The sequence below is a fragment of the Phyllostomus hastatus genome, unplaced genomic scaffold (assembly GCF_019186645.2).
Source record: "Phyllostomus hastatus isolate PE091 unplaced genomic scaffold, TTU_PhHast_1.1 phas_contig_159, whole genome shotgun sequence".
Lineage (NCBI taxonomy): Eukaryota > Metazoa > Chordata > Mammalia > Chiroptera > Phyllostomidae > Phyllostomus > Phyllostomus hastatus.
This window is the reverse complement of record NW_025333640.1, coordinates 16,283,979-16,301,130: the sequence shown is the minus strand read 5'-3', so window position 1 is coordinate 16,301,130 and position 17,152 is coordinate 16,283,979. Positions and strand designations below refer to the sequence as shown.

At 35.4% G+C, this 17,152-nt stretch overlaps 2 protein-coding genes across 3 annotated transcripts in view; one reads left to right on the top strand and one right to left on the bottom strand.

Moving 5' to 3' along the window:
* Positions 1–176: 176 nt before the first annotated feature.
* CUNH4orf46 (chromosome unknown C4orf46 homolog) lies at positions 177–3,361 on the top strand. Its single transcript, XM_045831362.1, has 2 exons — positions 177–442; positions 1,868–3,361. The coding sequence occupies exons 1-2, from the start codon at positions 257–259 to the stop codon at positions 2,021–2,023; spliced, it is 342 nt and encodes a 113-aa protein (XP_045687318.1). The 5' UTR covers positions 177–256; the 3' UTR covers positions 2,024–3,361.
* A 3,754-nt stretch (positions 3,362–7,115) lies between these two features.
* Positions 7,116–17,152, bottom strand: part of RXFP1 (relaxin family peptide receptor 1) — a 78,141-nt gene continuing 68,104 nt past the window's right edge. Inside the window, exons 13-18 of one of the 2 annotated variants that reach the window (XM_045831286.1) lie at positions 15,005–15,076; positions 13,853–13,924; positions 11,849–12,078; positions 10,279–10,689; positions 9,377–9,595; positions 7,116–7,808 (exon numbers count right to left, since the gene is read on the bottom strand). In XM_045831286.1, coding sequence (XP_045687242.1) covers positions 7,507–7,808; positions 9,377–9,595; positions 10,279–10,689; positions 11,849–12,078; positions 13,853–13,924; positions 15,005–15,076 — 1,306 coding nt within the window. In that variant the 3' untranslated portion in view covers positions 7,116–7,506. The remainder of the gene's footprint in view (positions 7,809–9,376; positions 9,596–10,278; positions 10,690–11,848; positions 12,079–13,852; positions 13,925–15,004; positions 15,077–17,152) is intronic. The other variant, XM_045831287.1, reaches the window with a different exon arrangement.

Here is a 17,152-nt window from a genome sequence, read left to right as displayed (position 1 = left end):
TTGTAGTTTTCTTGCAGAAGTCTCTACAGAGCTTTGCGCAGGAGCAGTGAGCTGCCCTGCGAAGGGCGAATTGACTGACATCTGATTGGCTGTCCGGGAAAAAGAACCATCTTTGCTGTATTCGGTGAACACCCACTAGGAGAATGGGCTGGATTTCGGGTGGGAGGGGCGGGGCCTCTGGGTTTAGGGCGCGAGCAGTTGAAAGACAGTTGGTGTCGGTTCTGCCAAGTTCGGGTTCTGCAGTCTGCCTTTCTCCATGGCAGATCATGAAGAGGTGCGGGTTTCTTCGCAGCCCTCGCCGCCTTCCTTCTCTCCCTCGTCTTCAGACGCCTCTTCAACATCTTCCCCCAGCGTCCCAGTGAGTTTGGACTGGCGTATTCCGAGCAAGGGAAGCGGCCAAACAGTGGACCCGCTGGAGGAAGTGGAGTTGCAGATCGGAGACGTGAGTGTCGCCCTACAGGTCTCGGGGCAACGTCTCCTCTAGCTCCTGTTGAAAGATGGACCGCGGCGGGGCCGGGGAGGGAGGGACTGGGATTCCGTACACCCAGCTTGGCGCATCTCTTCCTTCTGCCCCCTGAGGATTCCGCCTTTAGATTTAGTGTTGAGGAATTAGGGGTTATTCCTCCACCCGCCCCCTGACTCAGTCTTTTTGCTTCGCCTTCTGGTTTCAATCATCCCTGTAACCCGAAACCACGCAGCTCTGCTGCAAGGATTTGTGCTGCCTCTGTCCGCCCTGTTATCTTCCCTTCTTTCTGTCTGTGGGCGCTTGGGATCAGGCTGTGATTTTTCTCTCTGTGGGGCTCAAGAGCCCGCTGTTCTAGTTGGCCACCTGCCCAGAGCCAGCTGACAATGCTAATGTCTATTTCAGGCATTCTTTTCTCTGGACCGAGTTTGGAGGGGTTAGTCCCCGCCCCTGTAGCCCAGATTGGTGTCTTTTAACGGCTTAGACAAAGATCCCTCCCTCTAATTGCTAGAATGCATGGGCCATTGGTCTCTGTTGAATCTCGAATTTCCAGAAAATAACACGCGCACGCGCACACAAGCTGCAACCCTAACATAGACACCATCAGAGGAGGAGGGGGTGGACGGGCACAATTTCAGTATTTAAGGACTCTTGAGTGGGTCAGGTGAATGAGGTATTTAGGGTGTAATCCTCCTGGGAGAACTTTGTGAAATAAATTGGAAACTGGGGAGTGAACTTGATCATCTCATGGATCAAATATTTGTTTTCTTCAAAAATGCACAAAGTGCTGATACAGCTATTTTTCTGAACAAGACTGATTTCAAGTGAATATGTAGAATAAGTGCAGATGTGTTATCTGGGAAGTGTTATTTTATATCGTAGAAGAAAACATTTAATTCAAGAAGTGAGTTTCCCCCTAAAAGTTCGGTATTTTCTGCATGTGTTTTGATTATGTTGAATTTATTTGTCAGCTAAGAGTATCTGTTCTTTGGTCTATACATTTTCATGGTCTAAAGTGTTCAAAGGTAGAAGGATGGAACGATGCCCTTGTTACCCAAATATCAGTAAGAATTTTTTATAAAGTCCTTGAGATACTTCTGGTACTTGGTGTCAAAGGGTCCAAGTAACCTTGTTGAGCCAAAAGAGACTCCAGTGTATTTTCAAATAAAAAAAAATACCAACTTGTCATGTCTCATACATAATGGGTATTTTTCTAGCTTACTTCATATGAAAGAATTTTTTAGTTTCCCTGAAAGAGCTGCTGTTTCAGTTTGCAGATTTTTTTTACTTTTAAAGAAAATAACTTCAGCATTGGAGTTAAGGTTTTAAGCTATTTTTAGAATATAAAATAAGATGAGGATTTAAGGAATAAATTCTATTGTTTGTCTTTTTTTTAAATTTCAGGCAGCATTTTCACTAACCAAACTTCTTGAAGCCACGTCTGCAGTATCAGCTCAAGTGGAAGAGCTTGCCTTCAAATGTACAGAAAATGCACGCTTCCTTAAAAGATGGCGGGATCTCTTGAAAGAAGGCTATGATTCTCTGAAGCCTGACAACTGATTTGACTGTGAAACAACTCCTGCTTCCTCATTTATGATATTTGCACATGTACCATAGGTATAGTAAAATCTCCAGTAGTTCTGTATATTCAAAATGAAATTTTTCTTGGTTTTATTTACTTGAAATAAATAATAAAGTAATCTGTGAAAGCAGATTACTGTTGTTGTTTTTGATGCTGGCTATTATTTGTTTACCTTAAATACAGTCTGTCTAAACTTTTATAGAATCTTTCATGAAAGTTAATTTCATCAGTAGATGATAATTCCACAGTGTTCCTAATAGCAAACTAGGTAGAACATTATTCTATTTGATTTGCAAGAAGATGCCAAGAATGACTGTGTTTGAAGTTCAGCTTCATTTTATAATGTTAGATCCAGCTCCATTAGGCTAAGTTCTCTAGAACTGAACACTGTATCTTACTCCTATATCCCCAGCACCCAAAACAGTGTCCCGTAATCACTCTTAAGTTGGTTGGATAAAAGAGTTGGCAACATAATTAAAATCTATTTTTTCCTCCCTGTTTTTAGTAAGAAGGTTATAATTGTTTCTCAAAAAAAAAATTTGTAGTCAAATATTTACATGGATTTGAACTTTAACTGATGACAGCTTTTTAAAATATATAATAATTATTTTTTGCTCTTCTGTGATACTTTTTAAAAAAGCTTTTTACTTCAGAAAATACAGGCAGGTACAGAAAGAATGCATGTTTTTTCCCTTTTTATTTCTAAGGTTAACTGCTTCTACAGATAATATTTCTTGCATTTCATGTTGTTAGGTCTTTGATTTCTCTCTGTAAAGTGCCTTATCACAATTATGGTTCTGTACTGTTGCTTTTGGAGCTTTGTAAGCAATAATTGTAAATTCTAAACATAATAATTTTAAAGAAGTTACTTTGTTTTTAGTGCAAAAATTTAAATGATGTCATTATTTTGATGTTATTTGACTTTATTGGCAATGTTCTATTTTACTTGTTCTGTATGTTGTTACTTTCTCTGTCTCTGTCTCTCTGTCTAGTGGTTTGTGTCATGTGTCAATGATTAAGCCAATTAATTTTCTACTATATAACTCTGGACATCTTTGATATAGCATCTTAATTCTTTCTAGATATGGAGATGTGTACAGAACTGTATTGTAAAGCTCCACAATGGGGCTATGAAAGGGAACAAATGGATGGGCAAAGAATAGTTTTGTGTAGCTTATTAGGTCATAGTTCTTGAATAATTTTTTTAAGTTAAAGATAATACATATAGCCCTGGCTGATGTGGCTTTGTGGATTGAGCGCTGGCCTGAGAACCGAAAGGTTGCTTGTTCCATTTCCAGTCAGGGCACATGCCTGGGTTGCGGGCCACGTCCCCAGCTGGGGTCTTGAAGAAGCAACTGATCAATGTATGTCTCACACATTGATGTTTCTCACCTTCTCTTTCTCCCTCCCTTCCCCTCCCTCTAAAAGTAAATAAATAAAATCTTAAAAAAAAATAACACATATAGTATGTACCAGTACCACAGAATTGCATATTTTCATATTAGAAAAATATTTTTCTAATGTGTCATGAAAATTGAAATTTTAAAATGTACAAAAATAAACTTGTTAAAAGCAAATTTTATTTCTATTTCTTTGGGTCCATTACTCTAAAATGTTTTATTGAAGTATTTCAGACATAACAGGATAGGTGAATGATTTAAAGGACACTAGTGCATTTCTACCATACAGATTTAATAAATGTTAGCATTTGGCTAAATTTTCTTCAGATCTATGTTTGTATAGAGGTTACTCTTGTTTGGAGAGGTGGAAGGATGGAAGAGTGAGTGAATTGAATAGACAGGAAACCAAATGGCTTCAAGAAAAGCATTTGAAAATATTTTCAATGCTAAAAGATAGTTTTAGAATTACATGCATATTTTGTAAATTCACAGCATTTCTAAGACTGTCAGACATAGGTCACAATCATAATTTTTGTAGGAATGTATTTTATCCTGTCTTTATGATCACTGCTTTAGTTCTTTTCTAGATATGCTTAGGAAAAATAATTTTCCATTCCATTATTTAATACTAGCAGGACTACTTCTTTAATAAATAATCCTAACATAACCTTTGAAAATAATTTAAATGTATTTTTACTTTTGTAAGCTGTTTTTTAAAAAGTTTTTATTCACTTATTTTTTAGAGAGAAGGGGGAAGGGAAGGGGAAAGAGAGGGAGAGAAACATCAATGTGTGGTTGTCTCTCATGCGCCCTATTCTGGGGACTTGACCTGGAACCCAGGCATGTCCCCTGACTGGGAATTGAATGTGCGATCCTTCGGTTTGCAGGCCTGTGTTCAAACCACTGAGCTACACCAGCTAGGGCTACTTTTGTAGGCTTTTAAAAAATTATAGTCTAAGTAGTTAGAGAATTGAATATTACAAGCAGAATTGTAGCTTTTTTGCTCTGGCTGGTGTGGGGCAGTGGATTGAGCGCTGGCCTGGGAACCAGAAGATTGTGGGTTCTATTCCCTATCAGGGCATATGCCTGGGTTCTGGGCCAGGTCACAGGTTGGGGATGTGTGGAAAACAACTAAACAATGTTTCTCTCTTCCTTCCCTCTCTCTAAAAATAAATAAAACCTTAAGAAAATAGCTTTCTAGCCCTGGCTTGTGTAGCTCCGTGGACTGAGTGTGGGCTGCGAACCAAAGGGTTGCTGGTTGGATTCCCAGTCAGGGCTCACACCTGGGTTTTGGGTCAGGGTTTTGGGGACAGGGTTTTGTCCCCAGTGGTCAGGGATGTGTAAAAGGCAACCATACATTGATGTTTCTTTCTCCTTCCCTGACCTTCTCTCTAAAAAGTGAATAAATAAATTCTTTTTTTAAAAAAGAAAATAGCTTTCTATTCCGATTTTTTTTAAAAAGATTTTATTTTTAGAGAGAAGGGTAGGGAGGGGAAAAGAGGGGGAGGGAAACATCAATGTGTGGTTGCCTCTAGCACACTCCCTACTGGGGACATGGCCTGCAACCCAGGCATGTGTCCTGACTGGGAATTGAACTGGTGACACTTTGATTCGAAGGCCCACGCTCAATCCACTGAGCCACACCAGCCAGGGCTCTGTTCTGATTTTTATTGAAAGTGTATCACATTTCTCATGTAGAAGACTAATTGAAACTATTTCAAGTAGGAACAGAAAGGACTCAAAGCAACCCATATTTTTAATAGGGTTATATTGCAGGTAAATTATTTTCAAAAGAAATCTATACAATTATATACTCAATATTTTTTGATTCCAGTATTTTTATGTTTCGAACATTTCTGGTATATTTAAAACCACCTGAAAACATTTTATTTTTTTAAAGTTTTCAATTTATGAAAGCATAAAATTCCTATAGCTCAGAGACCAGAAGAATAACTAGCAAAAAAGTATGATCTGTTTGGCTGTGCAAAACAGAAGGTAAATCCATCTCTTGATAACAACTGCTTTCTCTTTAGAGCAAACATGTATGTAAAGACCTTTCCTTCCTGAAGTTAGGTTCCTGAATGTGTGCATTCTAGCTCTACTTTCTTTTTCCTTGTAACTGCTTTATTGAGATACAATTTCCATACCATAAAATTCATCAGTCTAAAACGTGTGGCTTTTACTATAATTGCAGAATTGTTTATACATCACCATATAACAATTTTAGAACGTTTTCTTTCACCCAAAAAGATATTCTCCACTTCCTAGGCATCACCCTTCCAACCTTCCCTCCCCCAGCAAACTCTAATCTTTTTGTCTCTATGAATTTGCTCATACTAGGTATTTCATGTAAGGGGAATCACGCAGTATTTGTTCTTTCTGGTTTATTTCACATTCATCATGTAGCATGGATCAGAACTTAATTCCTTTTTATGGCTGACTAATATTCCATTGTATGCATCTACATTTTATCTATCCATCAGTTGATAGGCAGTTGGGTTACCTCCATCTTTTGGCTACTGTGAGTAATGCCGAAATGGGTATTTCCATGCAAGTGTCTGTCTGAGGCCTGTTTCCAACTCCTGGGTCATGCCCAGGCCTGAAATGGCTGGATCATATTGTAATCCTATGATAAGCCTTTGAGGAACCACTAACCTTTTTTCTACAGTGGCTGCACCATTTCACCTTCAAACCAGCAATGTGGAAGGGGTTTTAATCTCCATATCCTTGCCAACATGGTATTTTTTAAATTATGGCCCTCTTAGTAAGTGTGATGTGTTATCTCATTGTGGTTTTGATTTGCATTTACCTAGTTATTTGTGATGTTGAGCATTTTTTCATGTGCTTATTGGCCATTTGTATATCTTTGGAGAAATGTCCAAGTCCTTTGCCCATTTTTGTAATACAGCTCCTTGTCTTTTTTTGTTGAGTTGTAGGAGTTCTTTAAAGAAGCCCTCTCAAATATATGATTTCTAAGTATTTTCTTTCATTATGTAGGTAGTTTTTTCCACTTTTTTGATAATGTCCTTTGATACACAAAAATTTTTCATTTAGATGAAATTTATTTTTTCCTTTTGTTGTTGCTTATGCTTTTATTGTCTGTCATATCTAAGGATCAGTTGCCAACTCCAAGGTCTTGAAGACTTAGCCTTCCTCTAAGAGTTTTATGTCTTATATTTAGGTTGTTAATTTATGCTGAGTTAATTTTTATATACAGTATAAGGTAGGGGTCAAACTTCATTCTTTTACATGTGAGTTGTCCCAGCATCATGTGCTGAAAAGACTGTTTTTTCTTCATTTGATTGTCTTGGCATTTTGTTGAAAATTAATTTACTGTAAATGTGAAAGTTTTCTTTCTGGACTCTCAAATTCTGTTCCATTGATCTAAATGTCTATCCTCATCCTAACTTTTCTGATTCACTCCTTATCAACACTTTCTCCTTTTCTAACCCCATATGAAGTTCTTAAAGAAAACAGAAAACTGGACAAGAAGTAGCAGAGAAGTGCTGTTTTGAGTTTATATTGGGTTCATAGCAATAAATACATTATATTGGCTCTCAAGTATATGGAGACTTGAGACAGTTAAGATGAATTCTCAAAACAGAATATCTGTATTTTGCAAACAATCAGACATTTTTTTCTCTGATGCTTTTATATTGAGTGTTCCAAAACCTTAACCCCTTAGTTCAAACTGTCCGTGATTCTGATGTTTGCTGACATGCATGGCAGACAAAGCTCTACTTGAAACTAAGAGCTGCAGGTGGACTTTGTATATTTTGTAAACATAGTTTAACATTGAACATTGAGAATGTTCTATACTACTTCCAGGAATTTACCGCAGTGCCATGCACATAGAGGGTACTCAAGAAGTGCAAAAAGAGTGAACGAATTTGAAGTAGATTTCTCTTAAATTTCCTATGCAAAATATGTGCTAGTATATATGCATTATCAATATAATTGATTCCCCTAATTTATTTTAGCCATTAATAGAAATTATTAATTTTGTGGCATTCATTTTAGGCTAATCCATTTTGAAGCACCCCAATGGAGTTCCGAGTCAGCTATGAACAGGAATTGAGTCTGGTTGATTGAGAAATTAGTGACAATTCATAGGAGTCTCTGAAAAGAGCTGGCTTCATTAACTTAGGTGGCATCTCCTGCAGTGGCCACATTTCTACCCAGATGAATGATGGAGCATGTGTTTTCTGACTTCTTTTCCTGCCAATAGATCTTCTTTGTCTGTAGTTATTCCAGAGTTGGTGGATCATTTCTTTGAATGGTCTTGTGGTCAGAGTGTAGAGAATTGGGTTCAAAGCACTGTTGATAGGCAAAATAAAAATCACTACCCAAGAGGTTATAGTACCTGGAAGGGAAAAATAGATTTCGTATTTATGGATGTTTGCTAGTCATAGAAACCTTTTTTCCTTGTTTCTACCCCAACCCCCTTTTGAATCTTTATTTTTTTCCATTTGATGTTACATAATTAAAGACAGTCTATCTGTGTTTCCAGGATGTCTTTCCAGGGTGCCAGTATTTGAGAGGAGTGTTGGTGCTTCAAAAAATCAGGGTTTGTTGCTAAATAGCTTTTCTAGAACACATCAGTAAAGTATTCCATCAGGTGGAAACATTTTTCTTCAAGTGGTTACATAGTATTTTAATATGATTCCATTTTAGGAAAAACTGTTGTTTAGTATTAAATCATACCTTTGAAATGTTTTAAATACTAGATAGTACATAAAGTATTGCTCAGAATGTATACTTTAATAAATTTCTTTTCAACTATTTCATTTATTTTTAAAAAATAGGTATGTATTTTTAGGCTTTTCACTAGCTATAATATTTATTTCAATAAAAGCACCTTTGACTAACATCTTAGAAAATAACTGTAGTATGTATCTGCAACTACTCATATTTTTATTAAAATTTAATTAATGTTATCATTGCTTATGAAATGTAAGATACTATCATCACCAACCATGGGATAAGTCTGTGAATATGTACTGTACTGTACATACAATTAACAGGATTTTGCACATTTCTAAAATTGTGGTGAGGTACGTATAACAAAATTTACCATTTTAATCAGTCTTAAGTGTATTAAGTACATTTCACATATTGTGCAACCATCGCCACCCTGCATCTCTAAAACTTTTTCATCTTGACCAAATGAAACTCCACACCTAGTAACTCCCTATTCCCTTCTCCTTCCAACCCTTAACTGCACCATTTACAACCTTTCTTTCTCTGTGAATTCGACTCCTCTATTTACTTCCTAGAAGTGGAATCATCCAATATTTATTCTTCTGTGACTGGCTTATTTCACTTAGCATGTTTTGAAGGTCCATCCATGTTGTAGCATGTTTCAGAATTTCCTTCCTTTTTAAGTCTGAATAGCAGTACATTTTGCGTATATAACATGTTTTGTTCATCCTTTCATCCATGGATGAACCCTGGGTTTTTCCCTCCTTTTGGCTATTGTGAATGATGCTGCTATGACCGTGTTTGTATGAGTGTCGGAGTTACTATGTTTTCTTCTATCATCTCACATACTCTGGGGTAATGTTCTTTGAATTGCTATGTATTCCAGGAAGAAAAATTTCTTACCTTCTGAAATAAATAAATATTTAATAATCATTTTGACCTAGGTTCCTTGTGGTCATCTTAAGCATAGGATTACCAGAATTTCAACACATTGAGTGTAATTTACTTGAGTCATTGTTCCTTGGTTCCAATAGTAGTTATGGTTTTAGGCATTTATGGAAAGAACCGAACAGCTTCCAGTAAACATTTTATTGATGAAGGGAACCTAAAGCACATATAACTTACGATTCTTGAAATAAGTTAGTGTTAAAAATCTTAACTTTCTTTCTTAGAGGAACACTGTAGAAACGGATACGTTATTTCTTTATGGAAAGAAGAAAAAAGTTGTACCTGGTATTTCTACCTGAAGCAATGAAAGGAATTTCAGTACAAAAATGGGGATCCAGCATAACGCATCAGTAAACACAATAAAGAAAAACCGTTTGGCAAGGATCATCTCTTGTGTAACTTGATTCCCTATTTCAGTTGCTGTTATGGTGCTTTGATGAACGCTGTAAAACATGCTTCCATAGGAAAAAACTATGATGATAAATGCCGCCAAGTTAATACCTATTTAGAACACAAAGATTATTACTAATGTGTGTAAACATTCTTTACAAACCAACAAATAAACATATTCTTAGCTGACATTATTAAAACAAAGATACAAAAACCATGACATGCTTTTTGTTCATAAGAATTAGTAGGGTACATGGAAATCATGAATTTTTTTAAAATTTGAAGTATTGTTTAAGAGGAATGATGAAATGTTTAATTTTCAAATGGCATATTAAAATGAGATCAGTGATTCAGTGAATATCTTTGGTCTTAATCTTTCTAGTATTTTTAAAAATAATTTAATTGTTATATTTTGAAAAAAATTTATAAGAGAAAACACTTATATGTCTACTCAATCCAATGACTTGTCTGGCTACTTTGGATTTGTTCACATTATGAAGGCAAAGACTTAAAATATATTTTGCTTAGTGTTACTAGGGTGAATGCATGAAATACAAATGTTCAGTGTCTTGTCTTTTTTTAAGGTGTATCATGTTGGACTTTATATGATAAAAGGAAGTTTTTTCAAAAATCTTGTAGGGGATTCTGATAGAATTCATCCCCAATGTCAATGAGAAAAACTGGTTGGGAGGCCTGAAATAAAAAATCTGTAAACATTAAAAGGTATAATGAGGTTCATGTAGTGATTTATTGTAACATTTGTATGAAAGGGCTCATAATACAGAATTTCTCACCAAGGAAAATTGCCACTGAATAAATTTGGGCTCCAATACTTTCCGTATCTTCTGAATGAAGAGGAAAACATACTCCATTGGTGCCATAGTAGTTTTTGAAAAATTTCTTATTGCTCAATGGAACAAAAGCCACTATAATTCCAATAATCCAAATGAGAATCAGCACTGTAATCGTTCTGCATTTTCTAGGTCTTAAATATCTAAAAGGATACACAATGTATATATATTTTTCCAGTGTTAGAAATGTTAAAAGTAATACTGATACTTCTGTAGACAGAATGGCCAAAGAGCCCATGAACTGACAATGAAAACTCTCCATCCACAGTTGTGCATGCTTGTTGTATTCTCCACGAAACTTTAGGTCAAAGGCTCCAATCACAAATAAATATATTCCCATCAGGCAGTCGGCACCTATAGGGATCAGTAAATTTCACAAATTTAGATAAATAAATAGGTATAATGGAATTATCAATAAGATATTATCAATTATCAACTGACTAATTGATTACTCACTGATAAGAATTATCAATAGATTGATCATTAATATTGATCAATTAATTATTGATAAATCAACGGATTAATTATAATTTATTGATGATTGTCAATAAATTATTAACATTTGGGTATATATAATATTTTATATACAAATATCTAATATTTTAGCAAAAATATCCAAGTTTCTTCTACCTTGTGGGAGCTAGTTTTTATTCTAAGAATTCATTTATGGGTAAGGATTTCATCAACTCTCTGATAACCACTCTTACAGTGTCCTTTACAGCTAAAAAGTAATCATTTCTCTATTCTCCATAAACACATAAGTCTGTGAGAGCCAGGATCTTGCCTTTTCTGTTTTTGTTCTAGCCCATCACCTAGAAGTGTTGAATAAATGAATAAAATGCAATTATGTTGAGCATTGTATTAGAGACTAAGATGGGGATTTTATTATTTGGTTCACCTTTTCCACTGAAATTCTCTCAGCTTAACAAGCTAAAGACAGCTCCCAAAATCCCAGAGAAAATAATCCAGAAGTTGCTGTAATAGAATACTAATTTAGAAGACATGAGTAATTATGACATGCTCTGAAGTCAGTACAATTTTAGGGGTCTTAAATTATTTACACAGAGCTGGCCTAAGAAAGCTTGTTCTCTCTCATTCTGAGTTCCCATTTTTACATCTTTGTCGCATTTTAGGGTCTCCCATTCCCCACATCAGCTGTGGATATAAAAATGTGACCAAGGAAGGTTTTATGCGTGTGAAAGATTTTACAGCTTTAATAATATATTATGCCTCCAAAGGAGAAAACTTGAATGAATAAAAACTTCCTTATGAGACAAAAGTAATGAATGACAGCTTCATTAATCTGTGTAAGGTGATTGAGTTTTCTTGTTTTAAACCTTTTCTTTCTCATCACCAAATTTTATTTTAATTGTAGTGAACGTGAAAGCAACATATAAGCAAAAAGGGGAACACTTTAAAATCTCATAATTCTGCCCTTGTTTACTTATTTTCTAACAACTATGCTTTTGTATATTTTGAAACTGTAATTCCTCTTTAATCAGGCGATACTCACAGCAGAGAGATATGATTGACAGGGCATGCAGCTTGTTCTCAGACCTGATGCAAGGTCGCATACAAATGACAAAGATGTTCCCCAAGCATGTAACTATAGACACAACCCAGACGAACACTCTCTGAATGATGCTTGCCAAGAGATTCTCTAGAGATGAGATTCCATCAGTGTTTGGTTTACAGCTGCGAACATGTGGTGCATATCCACAGTACTGGAATTTCTTAAAATAGCTGACGTGCGAAGAGAAGGTAAAAATAAGATTCTAAATTAATTCAGTCTCACTATCCATTAATATTTATTTTCTACATTTTCTCAGTAAAAAGAAAATGTCTTAATATGAAACTCAGAGGAATGTAAAACATTAAGAATACTGAAGCTTTAACCTAAGTTCAATTTTCATTAACTTGACTTTATTGTAAAAGAACATGTGGGTGAGAGCAGCAAATAGGCATAACGAACATCCAAGTCTTATACACGTCTTACATTATAAATAAACTATTAGCGTGTGATCAAGGGGCTCCTTCAAGGGAAGCTTTATTGTTTTTTTGTGTGTGTGTTCAGTGTAAATGCACAGTTAGATGGCTCCTGTCGTTGCTGTGACAGATCTTGCTTTCTAACACTCAGGGGAAGAGAGAGTTAGGTACGTTCTGCTCCATGTTTCCACGGCTTTTCTGTTACAGGAGTTACAGTATGTGCTCTGTAACTACTTGCCAGCATGCCTATCTCACACTCGATTTTGGTCCATATTCATTGACTGAGTTCTTTCATCAATAGAAAGACCTCCCTTGTTGATAAAAACATCACCTGGGTTACCAGACATTATTATTGTGTTACCACCACCACCAACACTATTTGGTAGGTATCTCGGAGGTTTCAGGAACAAATTCTCTAACTCCATGAGGTAGGTATTAGTATTACCAGGAGGAGATGAATCTTTAATGGAAGCACATTATTTGCTGGGAAATTTTCTAATAAATGCAGACATTGGGATACAATGGTATCTTTTTGTCTCTAAAGCCATGTACACTGGCAAAGATACAAATGATCTTTACAGTATAAAGAGTTGCAGCAATATAAGATGAAAGCTTGGCAGTTATAGGAAGTTGTTTAACTCTTGCTGCCTACACCCCCCTGGTTGCCATGGTTTCTGCTCAATTCGGGTCTATTCCTTGAGTCGTTGTTTCTTGGGTTTTGTGAGCTACACCATTTTCTTCCAATTCACTCTGGTTTGCTTACGTTAGTCAAAGTGTTTTCTGTTGTGTGGAACCAATGAAACTTTTATAGACATTGTATCTGAAGAATTATGTAAAATGAAAAGAGTGTCTTGTGTTAGATTTAAATCGTAAGTAAGATTAAAGAGTGGTAGTGGCTTATATGACAATTTCTAAGTTATGGAGAATTAATTATCATGGCAAGGTAATAACTTTAATTCCTGTTACAAGACTGCATTCAATTAAAGAAAGTGTTTCTAAAGCATGTAATGAATGGTACGATGAGACACTCTGTTTGAATAAAAGATTTTTTAAAGTTTACCATTGTATCCATACATAGTTAATTCAGTTACACCTTGACATTGTGGGCAATTTTAGCTTCCTCCATGTACAGCAATTATGCATCTGTAATGACTTTGTGTTGCTTATATGAATTCCTACTTTTGCATTTGGTAGCGCTTTCAGTATGTGTCTGTAGTACCAGCTCACTGGACAAACATTCATATTTATGAATGGTATCAGAGCTGAGGGGAACTCAACAAGACCAAGTGGGTGCCCTCTACACTCCAGTTCTCTGACATTCAAAAGTCTCCTTTGATTTTACCAAACCATGAAAAACTAAATAGCACCCTGTTCAATCATTAACACTTAAGAGTTAATTATTGTTTAGGAAAGTTAGTCACTAGAAAATGTTAATAGATTGGATGCATTGGGTGTAGATGTATTAGCACAACACGTGTGGAAACATGAACAATTGAAATCAAGGTGAAGAACAAGAAAAGCATCTGCTTACATGTGAGAGAGATTCATAAGAGGTCTGAACATCCTTTGTTGGATATTTGAAATTTCAACTCCTTCTAGGCTGCTAAAAATATCAAATTAATTATCAAAATTGCATGTTACCCAGGGTATACTAAAATGAGTTTTTGTGAAGGATGACTTAATAAAATGCTGTTAGTTAACATGTCCTCTTAACCAAACACTCACACTCAGCCTGTCCTAGGCCCTTTCCTGACCCCTTTCCGATCCTGTTAGTTACACACATCTTCCCTATCTGTCTCCCTCGTCTGCATTTTTGGGTGCTCATAGATCATGGCACAACACTTTGTGCATAATAACTACTCAAGAAACATTTGTGGAATAAATGAACAAGCATTATCTTTTAGACAACATTAAAATAGAGGAGTATTACATTTTTGAAACATTTCTAATAATTTTCAAGTAAGAGTTTTTTTAATAATAGAATGTCATTTTACTGAGGGAACACAAATTAACTGAAGCAAAGCTTATCTTTTAAGGCACTTGTCAGATCCTAACAGACTTTTTTTTGTGTGGTGAAAGAAATGATTTATATTAACCATGATATTCTATCTTGGAATAAAGATGGATATATAAATTCCTAGAAATCCAGTGCCAATGGAGAAATACATATGCGTAGATGTCTTCAGAGGATCAAAGCAACCAATCCAATATAAGCTCAGGGTGATTATAGAAAAATACAAAATGATTCATCATTATCTAATTTTTAGTTTACATATATAAGATAAAGTTAATAGCTATCTGTTTATAGTTCAACAAACACTCATCTTATATGGTTTTGTGGAGCTTAACTAATATTCTGGGAATAAGGCTGATTTAAAAGTTTCTATCGCCCCGGCTGGCATAGCTCAGTGGATTGAGCGTGGGCTGTGAACCAAAGGTTCTATCTTGGAATAAAGGTTCGATTCCCAGTCAGGACACATGCCTGGGTTGCAGGCCACGGCCCCCAGCAACCGCACATTGATGTTTCTCTCTCTTTCTCCCTCCCTTCCCTCTCTAAAAATAAATAAATAAAATCTTTAAAAAAAGAAAAAAGTTTCTATCAATATTATTTTAGATAATTTATTAGCTATTAATATACAAATAACAATTTCATGGTAAAACATTGCTATAAGCATATACTTACAGAGACTTGAGATTGATGAGAGAATCAAATTGGTTTGCTTGAAGTTTTTGGATTGGGTTATAGGAAAGATTCCTGTTTTTTAAAATAGGCAGCAATAAGTCATTTCTAGAAACTGCTTGAATAGAGAGAAAGTATATCTGTTGACTTTGGGTTACTTTTATACATTAATAATAAGAGCACAGTAATAGCACATGCCTCTTAGGATACATTAAACATTTAAATAAATTAATGGAAATAAAACACTTAAAATAGTTCCTGGCTTTTAGTAAGTACTGTATGATTGTGTGTGTATGTGTGTGTGTGTGTGTGTGTGTGTGTGTGCACGAATGAGAGAGAAAGAGAGAGAGAGAGAGAGAGAAGGAGGAGAAAAGAATGAGTGAGCACTAAGACACAAGCATGGAGGTGGAGTTGTCAAGAGAGAAACCACACCTACTTCACATTTTGCTTAGGATCAGATGTGATATGAATAATAGACAAATATCATCTTATTTAGTCAAAAGTTGAATTAATGGAGTCACATGGAATATTTTTTGACATAAACTCTATGTCAAAGAGTGGTATGTTGTACCAGCAATTTGTGAGGCATAAAGTGAAAAGTAAAAGGCTCTAGCTAGAAAAAAAAGGTAGATCAGAGTGGTAGTACCCCAGAATTTAAATGTGAAAAACTTCAGAATCTTTGTCAAACAACACCTTGAAACAAGAAAAATTGATTAAAGGGAGCTTGTCAGGGCAAGTTCTCTTTTTAAGAATTTTTTTCTAGATTAGATCATTAGTTATGTGGGGGAGGGGATGCTGCTGGGGATTGGAGATTACTGAAAGAAGAGAGGAAGAATGACAATGAAGAATGAGTCCTATAAAAGAAACAAAAGTGAAGTCAACAAGGTAGGAATAGAAGGACACTATCTTAACATAATGAAGTCCACATATGAAAGTCCACAGTCAACGTCATCCTCAGTGGTGAAAGGTTGAAAGCATTTTCTCTAAAAACAGTAACAAGACAAGGATGTTTGCTTTTACCACTTCTATTCAACATAGTACTGTAAGTCCTAGCTAGAGCAATTAAGCAAGAAAAAGAAATAAAAACCATCCAAATTGGAAAGAGAAAAGTAAAATCTCTGTTCACAGATGGTATGATCTTATGTGTAGAAAACCCTAAAGATTTTGCACATACACACATGAACACACACAAACTTTTATAACTAGTAAGTTAATCAAAATTCCTGAATACAAAACCAATGCACAAAAATCAAGTCCATTTCTGTATACTAACAATGAACAATCCAGCAATGAAATTATGAAAACAATTCCATTTATAACAGCATCAAAAGGACAAAATACTTAGAAAAAAACTTAATATAGTTTGTGAAAGACTTATACTTTGAAAACAAGATGTTGCTGAAAGAAATGAAAGAGGACATCAATAAATTCTGTGCTAATGAATTGGAAGACTTAATATTGTTAAGATGTCACTATTACCCAAAGTAATCTACAGATTCAGTGCAATTTCTAGCAAAATACCAATATATATTGCAGAAATAGAAAAATTAATCCTAAAATTCATGTGAAATCTCAAGGGATCCTGAATAGCTAAAATAATCTGGAAAAAGAACCAAGTTGGAGGTCTCAGACTTCTGAATTTCAAAACTTACTACAAAGGTACAGTAAACAAACCATCTGGTATTGTCATAAAGATGGATATATAAGGATGGGTAAAAGGAGGTTTACAGTTGTAATACAAATGAATAATATAGTAATTAATAAATAATAAGAGGAGAATAAATCATGTTTGGCATACTCACAACTGTAAACCTACTTTTGTCCACCTCTGTATAGACAGTGGAGTAGAATAGAGACCCTAGAAATAAACTCTTGTGTACATAGTCAAATGATTTTCAACAAGGGTGCTAAGACTGTCCAATGGGGAAAGGGAAGTCTTTTCAACAAATGGTGCTGGGAAAACTAGATAGATATCCAAATGCAAAAAAATCCCCCCAAAAAACCCCCAAAACAAAACACAACCAAAAAACCCCAAAACAAAAACTTTCTTTAACCAGTGTGCCACAAGAATTTTTAAAACATGCAATACCTGGTTATTTAGTCAGGGGCACTGACCTCTTTTCCCTTAGATAGTCAAATTAAGAAAATAAC